This window comes from Heptranchias perlo, chromosome 10 (genome assembly GCF_035084215.1).
Source record: "Heptranchias perlo isolate sHepPer1 chromosome 10, sHepPer1.hap1, whole genome shotgun sequence".
Lineage (NCBI taxonomy): Eukaryota > Metazoa > Chordata > Chondrichthyes > Hexanchiformes > Hexanchidae > Heptranchias > Heptranchias perlo.
Window position 1 is genome coordinate 80,583,685 of NC_090334.1, and position 16,665 is coordinate 80,600,349.

The following is a 16,665-nucleotide window of genomic DNA, read 5'->3' on the forward strand; positions in this document are numbered from 1 at the left end:
GAGGAGCACCGTGCGCCACCCTCTCCCGGCAGGAGGAGGAGGAGGAGCACCGTGCGCCACCCTCTCCCGGCAGGAGGAGGAGGAGGAGCACCGTGCGCCACCCTCTCCCGGCAGAGGAGGAGGAGGAGCACCGTGCGCCACCCTCTCCCGGCAGGAGGAGGAGGAGGAGGAGCACCGTGCGCCACCCTCTCCCGGCAGAGGAGGAGGAGGAGCACCGTGCGCCACCCTCTCCCGGCAGGAGGAGGAGGAGGAGCACCGTGCGCCACCCTCTCCCGGCAGGAGGAGGAGGAGGAGCACCGTGCGCCACCCTCTCCCGGCAGGAGGAGGAGGAGGAGCACCGTGCGCCACCCTCTCCCGGCAGAGGAGGAGGAGGAGCACCGTGCGCCACCCTCTCCCGGCAGACATTTATTTAACCAAACAACTAATGATGGCAACAACCAGTCCTGAATTTGATTACTTAAACATTAAAAAGTTTTCAACAGCACAATTTTTGCTCGTTCCAGTAAAAATTGATTTTAATTAAAATTCAACTCTGGATTTTAAAAGTCAGTCAAACATGGAGCTAGTGATACTGTACCTGCCAGTATTCCTATAAAGTAGCTTACAAGAATTTTACTGTGTCTGTACAAATCTCAAATATCTGCAGCACAGCAAGGGGCCTGAGGCGCTTAATTCCAGTCTAAGACAAACAATCCCTTTTTCTCCCCTCCCACCATCTCGAAGACAATGACTCCCTTATTGGGTAAATTTCCACAGGTGCCCATCTTATTATTCACATATGATCCTTGATGGATTGCCGATAAGCTATTTGACGGTAGGGGCAACACAGGCAAACCGACCTTGGGGCTGATTTTAACTCTCCAAAATCAGCGTCTGAATGGACCGCAATGGCCTCAAAATGGGGTCTTTGAATTATTAGCCCATCAGTGCCGATGATCTGGCTGCCACAATTTTCACAGGGGCTTACTAGGCCCACCTGTTTCAGACGGTAGGCCCTTTTTAATATGTAAATTGTTGGTTCCATAACATATATAAGACCCCAATTGCCATTTTTGGGGTCTCCTCTGTGCAGGCTCCTACCAGTTCTGTCCTAAAATGGCAATTGGGGTCTTATATATGTCATGGAACCAACAATTTACACATTAAAAGGGGCCTACCGCCTGAAACAGGTGGGCCTGTCAGCACCTTAGCAGTAGGCCCCTGTGAAAATTGTGGCAGTCGGATCATCGGCACTGATGGATAGTAATTTATTTTTGTGGGACCGGGATGAGCATGAGTGCGATCCTAGACAGGGAATTTCAGCAAAGTACAAGATTGTGGGGATACCAGAGCAGAGCCAAGCCTCATTTTGTCCTCACCTAATCTTCACACACACATGCACATTACAGCAGGAATACGGAGTAGGAGTAGGAACCCAGGCTGATTTATCTCCTTCACTAAACCAGAGTACCAAGGTCCTACTGCTGTCCTGACTGAAGATAACTAACTCAGTTCAGACCAGGGAGTACACCTGGACCCTCTACTGTGTACATCAAACCATGATGTGGAGATGCCGGTGATGGACTGGGGTTGACAATTGTAAACAATTTTACAACACCAAGTTATAGTCCAGCAATTTTATTTTAAATTCACAAGCTTTCGGAGGCTTCCTCCTTCGTTCACCTGAGGAAGGAGGAAGCCTCCGAAAGCTTGTGAATTTAAAATAAAATTGCTGGACTATAACTTGGTGTTGTAAAATTGTTTACAATACATCAAACCAAGTATTTACCTACTCAACTTCAAGGGAACTCTGCATCCTAGTCTTAGCAGAGAACATAAGGAGGGAGGGACGCACTCAAAGTCTAATTTCAGTATAAATTACTCTTCCTTCCTCTATTTTCATAATACCATAAAAGTTGTGTAGGGGACATTCTAATTTGTAACACTGGGTCACTCTCCTTGTAGCAACCCACAGTGTCAGAATTATTTATGTTTTTTTAAACAAAGTAATCTGTTAAATAACTTTGACGGGAACCTCACATCCCTGACTGCCTCATAGCCAGAGAATTTTGAGGGCGGGGGGGAGGGGGGCAAAAGAGAACAGACTGAATAAATTTCCTGGGTCTGAGTGTACAGTACTGGGCAGTGTAGCACTGAACCAGAGTAGAAAAGGTCCCATGTTCAATCCCTGGTCTGTGCTGAATGAGCAGGTTTTAACTGGAGAGGCAGTGGGGACACTAGTTAATTGTGGTGCACCTATGTAGGCAAGCTAGGTTTCCTGCTCCTGATCACTAACCTGCGTCTCCTGCTTGCAGGCCCTTGTGTGGACAGGATCAGGCTGGGCCATGATGTGCTCATGGTCACATTGCCTGCTCACGCTCGCTATCTAGGCTCACACATGATGTATGACCAATTGGTAGAGGTACTGGCAACGGCTGTGGAATTATACTTCAGCACAAGTTTCCGCCTTACGGAGGAGAAGAAGAAATAACACTTCAATCGCAAGGTAAATCCCTGACACTTCAACCAGCCAAGGATTAGTTTAATTTACTGAGAACAAAACTTAATGTCTATACGTACATCCTGCACATACCGACCATTAACAATCAATGAAGTCCAGCCCTGTACACAAGCTACAGAAACAGTAAAGGCCCAGCCTCTACTTTCAGTGGCAGTTTGAAGAATCGTGTTAAGTGCAATTACCATCATCCAGATGAAAGAAAAAAAATGTAGAGAGAGAAAGCAAAACCAGAGTGTGCTAAGTCTTTGTACCCAATTTTCCAGTCTTTGTCTCACCCAATGTTATTTAGTACCTATCAGGATCACAGGACCACTAGGAAATAAATAATGAATACTTCTCCAAATATGATTATGCATGAGATGGGGAAATCCTGGATTTAAATAAAATATTGTAGATGTATCAGTAATGCATCATGTTGTCTCGCAAGCATCCGGCACTGCAGGTTAACAGGAGGATGGCTAGCAGCCATGATACCTTACCTAGCAAATTCTCAGTGTCGGGAAGGCGGGGGGGGGTGGGGGTGGCGGAAGTAATAATTATCAGGCAGTGAAATTGGACTGGACCACTCCTGTGCATTTCCTAGCTATTAAAGCATGGTTGGGAGGGGACTAGAAGCAGGTTGTAGGCTGACTTTCCGAGTTAGCCCTGTCAATGGGGAGCCTCACCCGTACATTGAGAAACTGCAGGCATCAGACTCCCTGCTAGCATTGCAAACTTGGAAAATCAGCCCGGGTGCCTTTTACCAACATAACCTTCTTGCACAGATTACAGGGTGAATGCGTGATCTTGCACTCCCAGTGGGGAAGCAGTGTTCAAGATGGGGCTACAGCACTGTTGTCCCGATTCTCCAACCTGTGCCCCACCCTCCACTGGAAATGCGGGATCACAGGAATTGCCCTTTACATTCCCATCTCACTAGCCTTTGCGCCCAAATCTCCAGTCTTTGTTTTACCCTGGGTTACAATTTGTTTTAACCATTTCACATTCCCTTGCTTTCTGTTCAATTTTGGCATTAACACACCAGATTGTACTGAAGCCTATTGATTAAGGAGCGTAACTCAGCCACAAAATAAACATTTTTAAAAACTGCTCAAAAAAGATAAAATTTTTTACTTTCTTGCTGTCATACCACTCAGTCATCAGGGAGGAATCTTCTAATGATTTGAAATTTATACACCACTGCGCACACATGGAGGGTCTGTGACATGCTGTGCCATTTCTTTGAAGGTTTGCGCATGCCCGAGTGAGTTTAATTAATAATTCGTGACCAGTCCTAATCGGGTCACTTCTTATAAATCAAACCGTTCAGATTAATGGAATGAAAACGGTTTCTCAGGATTACACCCCATCAATACAATTGTGGAAACTGGCCATTAAACTTTGTTTGTTACAGACATCAGAATTTTGGGATTTTACCTTTTGAAACTGGGATGTCTGGAAAATTCCAGAATGATTTTTCAACTTCTTTTAAAAAAAAATCGATAAAATCTCCCAACAGCACAAAACTAGTCAGCAATACGTCAACTGTGAACAGAAGAATAATTTTGACCAATTTGGTGACATCATCAACTAAATGTGAACTGGCCCAGTGGCTCCATTTCAAGGTGCAGAAGGATGATCAGCCAGTACACCACCATCCAGAGCAGAATAACCAGGTACGGTAGTTCCGTGTGACCAGAGGATCCTGAAGGCACTTTATCACGGTTATCAATGGCAGTTGGGTGCCACAGTGCTTCCAACAAACCTGCATTGTCTGATTGTGGGGCTGACCTGTGAAAAAACACCAACACAAACATTAATACAGGGAGAGGATTAGCAAGTAGGTTGTGGTGCTGTGATTCCTGTCACATCTCGCATTTGCAGAATTATATTTAGTACCATAACTATCCAGGTACATGAGTACAACACCAGATCCAGTGGCAGTGTCCTACTCTGGCCCAGGCTTACCCACACACCTGTTTATATCCTGCCCTCGCTCCTTCACTCCCGGGAAGCCCCTCGCCGCTGCTTAGTGACGTCTGCTGCCAGCATGTGATTTCGCTTAGATCAGGAACTCACCCACCCAGGAAGGATCCCGTCTCCCACTACTGCACTTTGTTGTGTGGTGGACTTAGTGACCGTATTTACTACTGTGCCTCATTCAGGTCATGTGTCAGTGTACAGCATTCCTGCCTTTCAGTATGTCAGGTAGCTCAGTTGGATGAGCACTGGACCCAGGGTCAGAAGGTCTTATGTTTATCCATGCCACTTTGTCTTTCATCCTTCCAAGCTAGACAAAATAAGTATCATGTTTTAGGAAATGTGGGGGTAAAAATAAGAGACTAGAGGGACTGAGCAATGCTCGACACACTGCTGTAGGATCCCCTAGCTGCTCAGCAATGGAAATGGGGATCAGTGCAAAACCCAATGGACATTTCATTCCTCAGTTCCCTCGCACGTCTGCATTGAGGAAACTCAATATGGAAGGAATCAAGGGCATGAATTCAAGTCCTACCATCCCTGGTGCACTTTAGCCAAATGGAGACCAATCTCTACGTTCTTTAATCACTGCTGGCACCACAGATGATACTTGATGAGCAGTGGGATGTAGACATATTTCAGCCTTGTGGAAAGAGAGTTATGCAGCTCTGTATTCCACTGTTACCCATAACCAAATCTCTAACTACAAATTGAAAAGCCAACTAATTTTGTTCTGGAACATTTTAAAATTTTGCACTCTAGCACTCCAGAGCATTGTGTCATGTGAACCAGGGTTTGGGTTTCTGTTCCTTCATTGCTGTAGTTGTTGCTGAACTAGTAGTTGGTTATGTGGTGCAGATACAGGCTGCACTTTAGCCTAGGTCCCACAAAGATTTCAGGGCAGTTGAAAAGCAGGAGGGAGGAAAGTAAGTTCCAGAGGGGAGCGTGATGCAGCATCGAATTACGGGCTCTGCTTTCATAAAAAAGCATACGTCAAAAGGTTTGGGTGGGGAGGCAAGTCATAAATCATTTTGTAACCTTGTAGGGCGGATAATGCATCTCGATTATTGTTCTGGGCATTGGCAAAAAAATCAATGATTTGCCAACACTTTTTAAGATGAGGGCAGTGCCTATTTAACCTGCAACAGCCAGTGGATTCTCATCTAAAGTGACTCTCCATCCAGCCGTGGACCAAGTAGCCTGATTTCAGGGATCGCTGCTAATTGAAAACCCAACAAGAAAAGTCTGGTTTTTGAATGTACTTTTAAAAAATCTTCGCACACAGGCCAGTGAACCTATTTGTGCATGTACAGACCAAAAACATTTCAATTTGTTTGTTCCGGTGACAGCAGCATCCATACTCAGTATAGTCATCATATTAAGGGCCAGCTGGGGTGCCCAGGTTCAAGCTCCATCAGATCCAACCACATTTTAAGTGAAGCACATTCTCAACATTGCAGCCAAACTCCTCTGAAGAGATATGAAAGCTGTATGTACACAACTGCAGATTAAAGCACCCTACTCCCTTCGAATAGTCTCCAGAAAAGTTGGTTTGACACTGTGGCCTGTCGATCTGAGCGGGAGCAGCATGCTCTGGTCTGTACCAAGGCCTGGGGGAACAGCTGAAGCACAGTCAGTATTCTTACCTTGTTCGGATGTGTGTTTCCTCTGTAACTTTTGGTTCATTCAGCAGCATCAGACTCTCAGACACAGACACCTGCAGTTCAAGAAGTTAATAAAAGACGTCAGCAGCAAATCATTAACTCCTTTCCATGCTCTACATACCTAAACATGGCTCACTGCTAGAAAACTAATCCCTAGCATTTTCTACTAACATTTCTTAACTAAGGTTACTAGGTTCAGTGGATAAATGGACTCTCCTCTACAAAATGGCTGCCCTGGCAATTTTAGAGGACTCAGGCCAATAAGTTAATTGAAGTTCACAAAAATTTGACTGTCCAGACAATATTTTGACATTTGATCATGGAAGTTTTGGTGAGTTTAATAATGGTGAAGAGCTCTTTTTCAAAGGTGGGGCAGGGAAACACTACCTAGTTCTGCTCATTTAAATATCAGTACAGGAAATGTGTATTCCCAGCATGTGACATGGTTTCCTCTGGTTTGAAGTCACACCAGCCCTCCCCTCACCCACCACCCCCACAATTTGCAATGGAGCCATTCTGGGGAGCTCCTGTAATTGGTGTTGCTGGAGTGACCGAGTAGGGAGGAGACCCTACTCAAAGGGGTCTGTGCTTAGCAGCAAGTTGATATCTTTGAGAAAATGTCCAATAAATTTTGAGGCAAGTTTATAATTTTCTTCTATAAAGAGGGGAAGTATTTTAAATAAAAAATAGTGCCTCTCGACTCTCCTTTCCCTTTGACGCCTTTTGGGTAGAATTGGTACTTAGCAGAGGGTAAGGAATTCCAGCCGAGGGATTTCTTGGGCAGGCCAAAACTATCCGGATCACAGAGTGATGGCCTGCTCCAAAACCTCCGTTCAAAAGCTGCTACAGTACGTTAGTTAGCAGGGTAATGCTCAGTCTGTTTTATGGCAGGTGGTTTGACTTTGGTTATAGTTAAAATCAAAAACGGCAAGGATTGGACAACATTCACTTCAGTGCAACTTCATTGCAGCTTCCTCCGCATGACAAATTACAAGGTCAGAGTGGCCCCTTCAAGAGTTACTACCATAAGATTTTGGAAAGTGAATATTCAGCACCCTCCACCATGCTCGCTACCTTATGCTGACGCTCCTGTTGTCCAGTGTACGAGGGTAGATTGGGATCATGGCGGCGCTCGTGCTGAATCAGTTCTTTCAGTTGCACCGACAATTCCATGTTATCTTGGTTACTCGTGCGTTGTTGCGAGTCCCTTGAACATTGCTCATCCTTAGAGGAGAGGAAGCAAGTGGCTGCTGTTAGTTTTGAAACAGAGGCCCTGAAAATTCTGGGCCCTACCAGCATGCTCCCGGACAGGCCAGGCCCTTGGTTGACCTTTTCGGATGGTCTTGTGGAGGTGGAGCCTCTGCCCACCCTTGACAAAACCACTGGCACAGCAGGGGGCAGGGCTAGGATTGGAGAGTCCCTACGTCGGGAGTTCGCACGCCCCTAGTCCCCAGTGGGATCCAGTGTACAGTCGGCAGAGGTATGCCCACCAGGGGCAGATGTGGGGACCGTCTGGATCCCCAAAGAGGATCAACATTTTTTTTTTATATAAACAAAAATTAAATGCATTTCCCTTTCTGCTGCTGGGGGGGGGGGGGGAAGTCTAATAATGTTTTTGGGGAGGCCTCGACACCCGTTCCCCCCCCCAGTCTAGCTATCTCCACTAGACTTTCCAACGGTGGGAGCCCTAGATGCGTCTCTACCAGTTCACATGTCCGCAACTGACAAATCAGGGTATCTTCTCTTTGGGGCCCATTACGGATTTTTAAGCCCAAGGCTTTAGCTTTTTAAAACAACATAATTAATAGGAACAAAAAAGTTAATGGTAAAAATACACAGCAGGTCCATCAGCACCTGAAAATAGAAAAGACCAGTTAGCAGAGACCCTTCATCAGGACTGAAAAGGGAAAGTCGGTGAGTCCCTTTATAGGACTGACCAACCACAGGGGGCAGGGGAGATCAACAGGTAAGGATTATGGGTCAAATGCATTATTTTTATCAGGAATAAGAGGGAGCTGATGGGTTTAACAATCTGTGAGCAGCTTTTGGAAAAGTTAGATAGAGGTGAAGTGTTAGATGCCTAAAATTAGTCTTTTGTGAAAAGGCATTAGAAAGATGAAAGGAGAGTAAAACAGGTCCATTTAGGAAGGAGCAAAGTGGAATCTTTACTCTGTCAGATGCTGACAAACCTGCACAGTGTATTTCCAGCATTTGCTGTTTCTTCCTTTTAATAGCCAATCTCCCACGGCGTTGAACGCAAGTAGTTGAGACCAATTTGAATTTTTCAGGTCAAGTAGGGTTGGAAGATAGGGAATAATGGAAACAATGTGGGGATGCAGGGAAGGGAACGGGGGAGGGGAGGCAGGAGAGGAGGTGAGAGGGGGAGAAAAAAAAGGATGGGAGTGTTGATGAAGGGGAATTCAAATCAGTGGGGATAGGGGAATTGAAGCATGAAACAAACACAAACAGCCGGGGAAAGGGTGCTGTAGATGGGATATGCAGTCGAGCAGAGGAGGGGTTAATGTAAAAGGGGGAAATGAAGCAGGATAGAGGTAGCCTGTAAGGGGTAACTCCAGCCAGTAGGGAGAAAGCGGCCACAATCTTGTTCATTGGGTGGGAGGACTGTGGGGGAGGGTGGGAGTAGGGGCTGCAAAGCTTTCCCAGCTCGGAGGTTATTCAGGGCAGAAGACACCCCCCCCCACTCCCTCTGGTGAGTTTGGCCCCATTATAATCAATTGTTAGGTGTGTCAGCCGTGGCCCAGTGGTGTCACTCTCGCCTCTGAGTCCGAAGATTGTGGGTTCAAGCCCCACTTGAGAGACTTGAGCTCATGATCCAGGCTGACACTTCAGTGTAGTACTGAGGGAGTGCTGCACTGTTGGAGGTGCTGTCCTTTGGACAAGACCATTAAACCAAGGGCCTGCCTGCCCTTCGGTGGATGTAAAAGATCCCACAGCTAATATTTATCCCTCAACCAACATCGCTAAAACAGATTATCTGGTCATTTTACCATTGCTCTTTGTGGGATTTTGCCGTGCGCAAATTGGCTGGCATGTTTGCTGCGTTACATCAGTGACTACACTTCAAAAGCACTTCATTGGCTGTAAAGCTTTGGGCCGTCCTGAGGTTGTGAAAAGCGCCATATAAATGCAAGTTCTTTCTTGTATTTTAATTGGTCGCATTACTTTACTTTCACAGCACCACCTATAGGTGCAATATCTTTATCCTCCGCCCACTCAGCGTTTTTAACCAAATGATAGATTGATATATTTTAAGGAAATCTCCGAGCCCCCTCCTTCAAGGATTTCTTAAGTAACCTCCCCCCTTAAAAGAGCTTCCGAATGATGAGACCCTCCACTCAGAAAAGCAGAATCCCGATAACAAGACTGCTCCTCCTGCTTAAAAAGGGATCCTTCTGACGAGACACTGCCCGGCAGCCTTGTGCTCATCCTAGCTCCACAGAAGCTCCCAGGCTGCTTCACTCACCACCGCTTTCAGGAGCGACTCCCGGTTGTGATCTTTAGGGCTGTTGAGAACGACATAGCTGTTTTCCTTTCGCACATTTTCAGCATTTCCTAAAGTGGTTGAGCTGGAAAAATACAAATCCGACAAGTCGTCAGTTTGAAAAGTGAGTTAAAATTAGTTAAAAGTATTTAATAAGAAAAATTTGATTTAAGGGTTGTATTTTTTTTATATAAAAAAGATCTAGATGATTTCCACTGGGTCAGCACATTCATGCACTCGCACGCTGTCTCATGGCTGGTCTCTGTAATTTCCGCGATATTGACTCTCAGATTTAACCCAGGGGATCTAGGGAGGCTTGGTCTGAGAGATTTTCCCAAGGAAGGTGAACTGCTGCCAGTGTATGCTGCTCTTGTGGGACTCGCACCAAGTCCCATCACCCCTGTGCTCCCTGACCTACGTTGGCTCCCGGTCCACCATAAAATTCTCATCCTCATTCAAATCCCTCCATGGCCTCACCCCTCCCTATATCTCTAACTTCCTTCAGCCCTACAACCCTCCGAGATCTCTGCGTTGCTCCAACTCTGGCCTCTTGTGCATGCCCCACTTCCTTTACCCCAGTATTGGCGGCCGTATCTTCAGCTGCCTGGGCCCTAAGCTCTGGAATTCCCTTCTTAAAAGGAGGAGAGAGAGAGAGGTGGAGGGGTTTAAGACTCTCCTTAAAACCTCTCTCTGACTAAGTTTTTGGTCACTTGTCTTAATCCTTCCTCCTTTGGCTCAGTGTCTATTTTTATCTGATTACACTCCTGTGAAGCGCCTTAGGATATTTTACTTTGTTAAAAGGCACTGTATAAATGCAAGTTGTTGTTTGTTGCTAGTTATGAACAAATCGGCCGCAGTGAGAAGAGGAGAGGGACAGCGAAAGATAGACCGACGGAGACAGTCAGAAAAGAGGTACAGGCTCCCACCTTGAAATCGCTGTACTTTGCAGGATTGTGTGCTGCCTGTCTTTGGTATCAGCTAGCAGCTCTGTGCCAGTACCATAACTCCCCGCTTCTCCAATCACTGTTGAACCCGCTCTCATTACACTTGGCAGCATGTCCCACAGCTGGTCTTCTACACCCTGCATAGGACAGGAAATCAGCCTAGTTAAGACAATTCCTATGCAATAAAATTCAGTTTCCAGAATTGTTATCTTGATTTTTATCTAGACTTATTTCTAGTTTCCAAACCAAAATTTGCTTTTAATCCTCTTTCTTGTGCAGCTTCCAAACTCAGCTCAATTTCTTTTTCTCAAAAAGATATTGTTCATTTCAAGCTCAAATTGCTCACCACTCACTGTTGCAGTCATAGTGATGTGGGCCTCAACTTCTGAATTCATCATCTAAAAATGGAGCCCTGAATGCAATTTGGTGCATTTTTAAGAGCAGCTCATTCTGGTTCTCCATCAGGCCCTGTTTAAAAATAGACTACAGGATCCCTTGCCAAATCTCCAAAATATCTGAAAAACAAGGCTGACTCTTGCTGGGATCACAGGTCCAGGCAGTCCTCCAGTACTTTATCCAAGTAGCCATTCTCCATGTATTAGCCCAGTGAGTGAGTATCTGTCCGTTATTCTACAGATTTAACTCGGGATACAGGGAGGCTTGGACTGATAAGATGTTTCAAAGGAATGAGAACAGCTGCCAGTGTATGCTGCTCTTGTGCACCTTCTAGTTGCTGGTTATACATTAGTTGCCCTGAGAAGGTGGTACATTTTCACTGAAAAATGTATTACTGTGCTCAATGTGGTTGACTCTTAACTGCCCTCTGAGGTGGCCTAGCAAGTCACTCAGTTATATCGAAGATTTGAGATGGCGGTTTTTGATACAACTGAGCAGCTTGCTAGGCCTCCTCAGAAGGCAGTTAAGAGTCAACCACGTTGGGATTGGAGTCACAAATAGGCCAGACTGGGCAAGGACATCAGATTCCCTTCTCTAAAAAGGACATTAGTGAACTAGTTGGGTTTTTACGACAGTTAGACTGCTTCAAGGTCACTTTTATTTCCAGATTTTTTTTTTTTAAAAACTGAATTCAAATTCTCAAACTGCCATTGTGAGATCTGAACTCACATTCTCTGGATCTCCTGGGTCATTCATGAGTACCAACTAACAGGTTAGGAAAGCTAAAATTTGGATTATAAGCAAGTGTACCCTTGGACACATCACAGTAAATCTTCTGCATATGATAGTAGGAAGGCTTTACAATGCATTATACTGGACTTCTCAATTCAGGGAGTCACATAAATAGTGAAGATATGTTACCTCTGGACCTTCACTGTTTTCCTCTTGATCCTCTTCAGGTTCTCCCTCAGACATCTGAAGATCTTCATACTTCGGCACTGAAGACTTGTCTTCCAATTGTCCATTAACACCTTCCAAGACAGACTGATCTGGCAGTTCATCAAGAGACACTACAACATGTTCATTGGGAGCGCTAGCCATTGCTACAGGCATTAACTGGCATAGCTCAGTTTCTTGGAAAGAAGAGAATGGCTGAATGATCTCACCCGCTTCAGGATGATTCGAGTTATTCAAGGTGTATACCTGATCAGAGTCAGGGGTGCACAAAGTGTTTTCAGAGAAGGTTGGACTAAGTTCTTGCAGTGAAAACGTACCACTGATCTCAGAACAAGACTGATAAGCTTCATCAGCAAGTGGCGACAAGTCTTTATGAGGTTGAAACTCGGGAACAAATTCCTTTTGAGGACTACCAGTGACTGAGAAAGCCTCAAGTACCTTAGACACAGGTACATTATAATGAGGATAGTAAACAAGGTTAAGTGGAATTACAGACACCTTTTCTTCATCCAAGTGGGCTTCATCTATTACTGAAGGGAATAGCTCATTCTGTTGAGGAGATGGCTTTTCATCAGTTTGCGTACACGATTCTGAAACACTCCGACTCCGAGCAGGCATGCTGGCATTAGATTGTGTCTCTACATGATGTACAGAAAGACACTGATCTTGTCGTTTATTGGAATTTTCATGCAACGTATTACACGAGTATGTGGCTTCTTTTTCTGAAGAGGTCTCCAAGGAGGAGTCAAACAGATCTTTTGCAAAAGATTGAGGTGTTTCAACACTTGTCCCAACCTTGAACACATCATTTGCTGAAACTGGTGAATGATGACCACAAGGGGCTGGAGAGGAAGGCTCTTTCTCCAACACTAACATTTTCTCACCTGTTGAAGACTTTCTCCTCATCGGGTGTAGCAAGACATAAATCTCCTCTACCGTGTCAGTAGCAATGGCATCAGAAGCAGGTTGCATGGATTCATTGTGCAGATCTTCAGAAGATGATGACTGGCTATTTCGATGTAATGATGTTTTTGAGTTAGTCACGTTAGAAACATCGATAAATGAAGTGGTAACCATTTCTCTTTCAACAGAACCACTATCCTGGTTAACAAGAGAGTGGTCATCTTCTCTATGTAATGGTTGATGCTGATGGTCATTGATCACCTCGAGGATATTGTGTGAAGAAAGTTCCTCATTTTTCAGTGGGGAGTGAACAAGGACCTCAAGGTTCTGTAGGACAGGCGAGCCATTATTTAAAACACATTGTAGTTCTCCATCCTGTGACTTATTGGAATCCCATGCACCAAGATCTGAAGATATAGCTGCAGAGTTGATGTGAGAGTTTTCAAACGGAGATTCATATGCATTTTCTGCAACATCGTCCTGTCGGCAAAAAATGAAGGGAAGGAAATGATTAGACATACAGTACATTGGTTCATATAAACAATTCATTATATGGTATGCTCCCAGTTTCAGCCATGTTTTTGGAAGGTATCACTTTGTAGAAGCTAGGTGTATTCTTCACTAACAGGTGGAGGAAAAAATTATTTGGGAGAGATAGTTGTTCTCCGTCTATCACAGTCCTCCCAGTTACTGGTTTCAGCACTAATCGGCAGAACCAGAGAAGGTTGCTTGCCTGCCCTCTTGGATAGAGTATGGCAAATGGTCAACCGAGGTACTGGAAAGAAAGATACTGAATGTTTAAATCTTTAAGTGATTGGACGTCTTTATTGATCCTATCAGTATTTTTACAGATTCATCATGTCAGCGGAGATGCTTGTTTCCGTGTCAGAGACCTCACCAGAGCAATTCTCCAAGAATCTGCTATTTCACTAATTACTATTAAAAAAAAGTGGCCCAGTTAAATAATTGAGCAAGCAACAGCTTCCCCAAAGCTGCCATCAGCAAGATTGGCTGAAATGTTTTTTCTTCAAACCCTATCTTTGCCTTCAGAGTTGTGGTTCACACAGTGGTGCTAAACTGAGCCGTAGCAACCAGAAAGGCCGCAGCTCAAGTCCCTGGTCTGGATTGATCTCAGCCAGAATGGTTGTAGAGGTGCTACAACCGGCCTCAGCACCTTGGGCTGGGGGGGGTGCAAAAATTATCCAGGGCTTCTACTCTGGATTAATATTCAGTGACCCTCCTGCCCCATTGGAAAGTGTACATGAGAGAATGTTGGGTGAGGAGAGGATCAGGATCAGCTGTCATCCCCTTCACAGTTGAGTAGACTGCCAACAATCATTGTCTGGCTCACATGGTAGAAACATAGAAAATAGGAGGAGTAGGCCATTCGGCCCTTCGAGTCTGCTCAGCCATTCAATATGATCATGGCTGATCCTCTATCTCAACACCATATTCTCGCTCTCTCCCCGTACCCCTTGCGGCCTTTTGTGTCTAGAAATCTATCCAGCTCATTCTTAAATATATTCAGTGACTTGGCCTCCATAGCCTTCTGTAGTAGAGAATTCCACAGGTTCACCACCCTCTGAGTGAAGAAATTTCTCTTCATCTCAGTCCTAAATGTCCTATCCCATATCCTGAGACTGTGACCCCCTCGTTCTGGATCCCCCAGCCAGGGGAAACATCTTCCCTGCATCCAGTCTGTCTAGCCCTGTCAGAATTTTATACGTTTCAATGAGATCCCCCCTCATTTTTCTAAATTTGAGTGAACACAGGCCGAGTTGACCCAATCTCTCCTCATACGACAATCCTGCCATCCCAGGGATGTGTCTGGTGAACCTTTGCTGCACTCCCTCTATGGCAAGTATATCCTTTCTTAGATAAGGAGACCAAAACTGCACACAATACTCCAGGTATGGTCTCACCAAGGCCCTGTATAACTGCAGTAAGACATCCTTGCTCCTATACTCAAATCCTCTTGCAATGTACCTGCATGTTTGCTTTCAGTGACTGGTGTACAAGGACACCCAGGTCCCTTTGTACATCAACATTTCCCAATCTATCACCGTTTAAATAATACCCTGCCTTTGTTTTTCCTTCTGAAGTGGATAACTTCACATTTATGCACATTATACTGCATCTGCCATGTATTTGCCCATTCACTCAACTTGCCTAAATCGCCTTGAAGCCTCTTTGTGTCCTCTTCACAACTCACAATCCCACCTAGTTTTGTGTCGTCAGCAAACTTGGAAATATTACATTTGGTTCCCTCATCCAAATCATTGATATATATTGCGAATAGCTGGGGCCCAAGCACTGATCCCTGCGGTACCCCACTAGTCACTGCCTGCCACCCCGAAAAAGACCCATTTATTCCTACTCTCCATTTCCTGTCTGTTAATCAATTTTCAATCCATGCCAGTATATTACCCCCAATTCCATGTGCTTTAATTTTGCACACTAACCTCTTATGTGGGACTTCATCAAAGGCCTTCTGAAAATCCAAATAAACCACATCCACTGGTTCTCCCTTATCTATTCTACCAGTTACATCCTCAAAAAACTCCAGTAGGTTTGTCAAACATGATTTCCCTTTCATAAATCCATGTTGACTTTGTCTAATCCCGTTGATATTTTCTAAGTGTCCTGTTATCACATCCTTTATAATAGACTCTAGCATTTTCCCTACTACTGATGGCCGTCTGTAGTTCCCTGTTTTCTGTCTCCCTCCTTTTTTAAATAGTGGGGTTATATTTGCCACCCTCCAATCTGCAGGAACTGTTCCATAATCTATAGAATTTTGGAAGATGACAACCACTATTTCCATGGCTACCTCTTTTAGTACTCTGGGATGCAGATTATCAGGCCCTGGGGGTTTATCGGCTTTCAGTCCCATTAATTTCTCCAGCACTATTTTTTTTTACTAATACTAATTTCCTTTAAATCCTCCTTCTCACTAGTCCCTTGATTCCCTAGTATTTCTGGGAAGTTATTTGTGTCCTCTTCCGTGAAGACAGAACCAAAGTATTTGTTTAATTGCTCTGCTATTTCCCTGTTCCCCATTATAAATTCTCCCATTTTTGACTGTAAGAATAGCCACTCGGGTGAGTTTACATGTGGGGGGTAGGGGACAGGAGAAGAGGGGTTGGTCCCTGGAGGACCGCACCTCAGCAAGGTGTCAGTGGTTTCAGGACAAGAGTGGAGAACATTGGAAAAAAAGAGATACAGAAAATGCAATGGGCTGGAAATTGTTCCGAGTGGCGAACCAGCAGTGCTCACCGCTCATTAGATTTAAAATCGCCCACTAAGTTACTGCGTTCTTTTTGATATAGTATCATAAGGTTTAGAATAGCTATAGAAAAGGACATGAACCACTCTAAAGTAAAAATACTCAATTGGAGGAGGGCCAATTTCAGTGGGATGAGAACAGATCTGGTCCGGGTAAATTGGAATCAAAGATTGGCAGACAAAACTGTAATGGAACAATGGGCAGCCTTTTCGGAGGAGATGGTTCAGGTACAGTCCAGGTACATTCCCACAAGGGCAAAAAGTAGGGCAACCAAAGCCAGAGCTCCCCGGATGACAAAAGAGATAGAGAGTAAGATGAAACAGAATAAAAGGGGTGCATGACAGTTGTCAGGTTGATAACACAAGTGAGAACCAGGCTAAATATAGAAAGTTCAGAGGGAAAGTGAAAAAGGAAATAAGAGGGGCAAAGAGAGAGTATGAGAATAGACTGGCAGCCACATAAAAGGGAATCCAAAAGTCTTCTACAGGCATGTAAACAGTAAACAGGTAGTAAGAGGAGGGGTGGGGCCGATTAGGGACAAAAAAGGAGATCTA

At 44.8% G+C, this 16,665-nt stretch overlaps 1 protein-coding gene across 1 annotated transcript in view; it reads right to left on the minus strand.

Annotated features, from left to right (window-relative positions):
- Window positions 1-2,478: 2,478 nt before the first annotated feature.
- Window positions 2,479-16,665, minus strand: part of LOC137326728 (calmin-like) — a 59,441-nt gene continuing 45,254 nt past the window's right edge. Inside the window, exons 9-14 of the mRNA XM_067992089.1 lie at window positions 11,887-13,305; window positions 10,552-10,706; window positions 9,608-9,710; window positions 7,198-7,347; window positions 6,106-6,176; window positions 2,479-4,270 (exon numbers count right to left, since the gene is read on the minus strand). Coding sequence (XP_067848190.1) covers window positions 4,066-4,270; window positions 6,106-6,176; window positions 7,198-7,347; window positions 9,608-9,710; window positions 10,552-10,706; window positions 11,887-13,305 — 2,103 coding nt within the window. The 3' untranslated portion in view covers window positions 2,479-4,065. The remainder of the gene's footprint in view (window positions 4,271-6,105; window positions 6,177-7,197; window positions 7,348-9,607; window positions 9,711-10,551; window positions 10,707-11,886; window positions 13,306-16,665) is intronic.